The sequence below is a fragment of the Gekko japonicus genome, unplaced genomic scaffold (assembly GCF_001447785.1).
Source record: "Gekko japonicus isolate JY-2015 unplaced genomic scaffold, Gekko_japonicus_V1.1 scaffold2237, whole genome shotgun sequence".
In the NCBI taxonomy this organism is placed as follows: Eukaryota; Metazoa; Chordata; class Lepidosauria; order Squamata; family Gekkonidae; genus Gekko; species Gekko japonicus.
In genome coordinates, this window is record NW_015174906.1 from 274,331 (window position 1) to 275,771 (window position 1,441).

Genomic DNA, 1,441 nt, shown 5'->3' on the forward strand with positions numbered 1-1,441 from the left:
CTCACCCTCCTGTTGATGGGGCCCCCGGGAGGAGTGGCACAGGCAGTCCCGGGAGGCCGACCGTCTCTGACGGAGGCGCGCGTCTCCCCTGTCTCCCAGTTCCCAGCTCACTGCAGACCCACCACAACCTGGTGCCGTGTGTCGCCAAGGCTGCAGCCCTGATCCACACCTCAGCCACCACCTACGCCACGTACCTGGCTCCCCGCCTGCCGCTCGTCACGCCGAGGAACTTCCTGGACCTTCTGGACATCTTTGCCTGGCTCCTGGATCACTTGCGGGAGCAGAACTGCAAGCGGATGGACCAGTGAGTGTAGGGCTGCCCCTGTGAGACGCACCAGCCCCCGTGGGCGCGGGGTGGCCAGTGGTTCCACAGCACGCACAGCTTCAGGGCCCTGGACCCCAGCCCTGGGCCAGCCACAGTCCTCTCGGGACTCCCTCGGCCCCACCCGCCTCTCAAGGGGTGCCTCCTGTGGTGGGGAGAGGAAGGGAAGGAGGCCCGTGGGCCGCTCACAGGACACGTTGGCCCTTGAGCAGGAGGACATAGGTCCCGTGCAGGGCAGCGATGTGTAAGGCAGGCAAACCCCCCTGACTCCAGGGGCACTCTGGGACATTGTGGCTGAGGACCAGTGAGAGAGAGGCACACTCAGACCTTAGAACACGGGGAGTAAGCAGTGAAGGGGCTGAATCTGCGGATAATACGAAGTTGTTCAGGGTGGTGAAAACCAGTGAGGATTGTGAGGCACTCCAAAGGGATCTGTCAAGGATGGGCGAGTGGGCGTCAACGTGGCAAATGGGGTTCAATGTGGCCAAGTGCAAGGTGATGCACATTGGAGCCAAAAATCCTAAATATAAATACACATTGATGGGGTCCGAAGTGGCAGAGACTGACCAAGAGAGAGATCTTGGAGTCCTGGTAGATAACTCACTGAAAATGTCGAGACAGTGTGTGACTGCAATTAAAAAGGCCTATGCTATGCTGTGGATTATTAGGAAGGGGACTGAAAACAAATCAGCCAGTATCACCATGCCCCTGTATAAATCAATGGTGCAACCTCATTTGGAATACTGTGTGCAGTTCTGGTCACCACACTTTAAAAAAGATATTATAGCTTTGGAAAAAGTGCAGAAAAGTGCAACTCGAATGATAAAAGGGTTGGAACACTTTCCCTATGAGGAAAGGTTAAAGCGCTTACGGCTCTTTCGCTTGGAGAAACGACGACTGAGGGGTGACATGATCAAGGTTTATAAGATTATGCATGGGAAAGAGCAGGTGGGCTTGAAGCTCAACATCAAAAAAACTAAGATCATGGCATCCGGCCCCATCACTCCTTGGCAAATAGAAGGGGAAGTCGTGGAAGTAGTGACAGACTTCACGTTCCTGGGATCCCAGATCACCGCAGACTATGACAGCAGCCATGAAATTAAAAGACGCCTGCTCCTT

At 55.2% G+C, this 1,441-nt stretch overlaps 1 protein-coding gene across 1 annotated transcript in view; it reads left to right on the plus strand.

Annotated features, from left to right (window-relative positions):
• Positions 1-1,441, plus strand: part of DNHD1 (dynein heavy chain domain 1) — a 59,983-nt gene that overhangs the window by 41,939 nt on the left and 16,603 nt on the right. Inside the window, 1 exon segment of the mRNA XM_015425009.1 lies at positions 100-304. Coding sequence (XP_015280495.1) covers positions 100-304 — 205 coding nt within the window.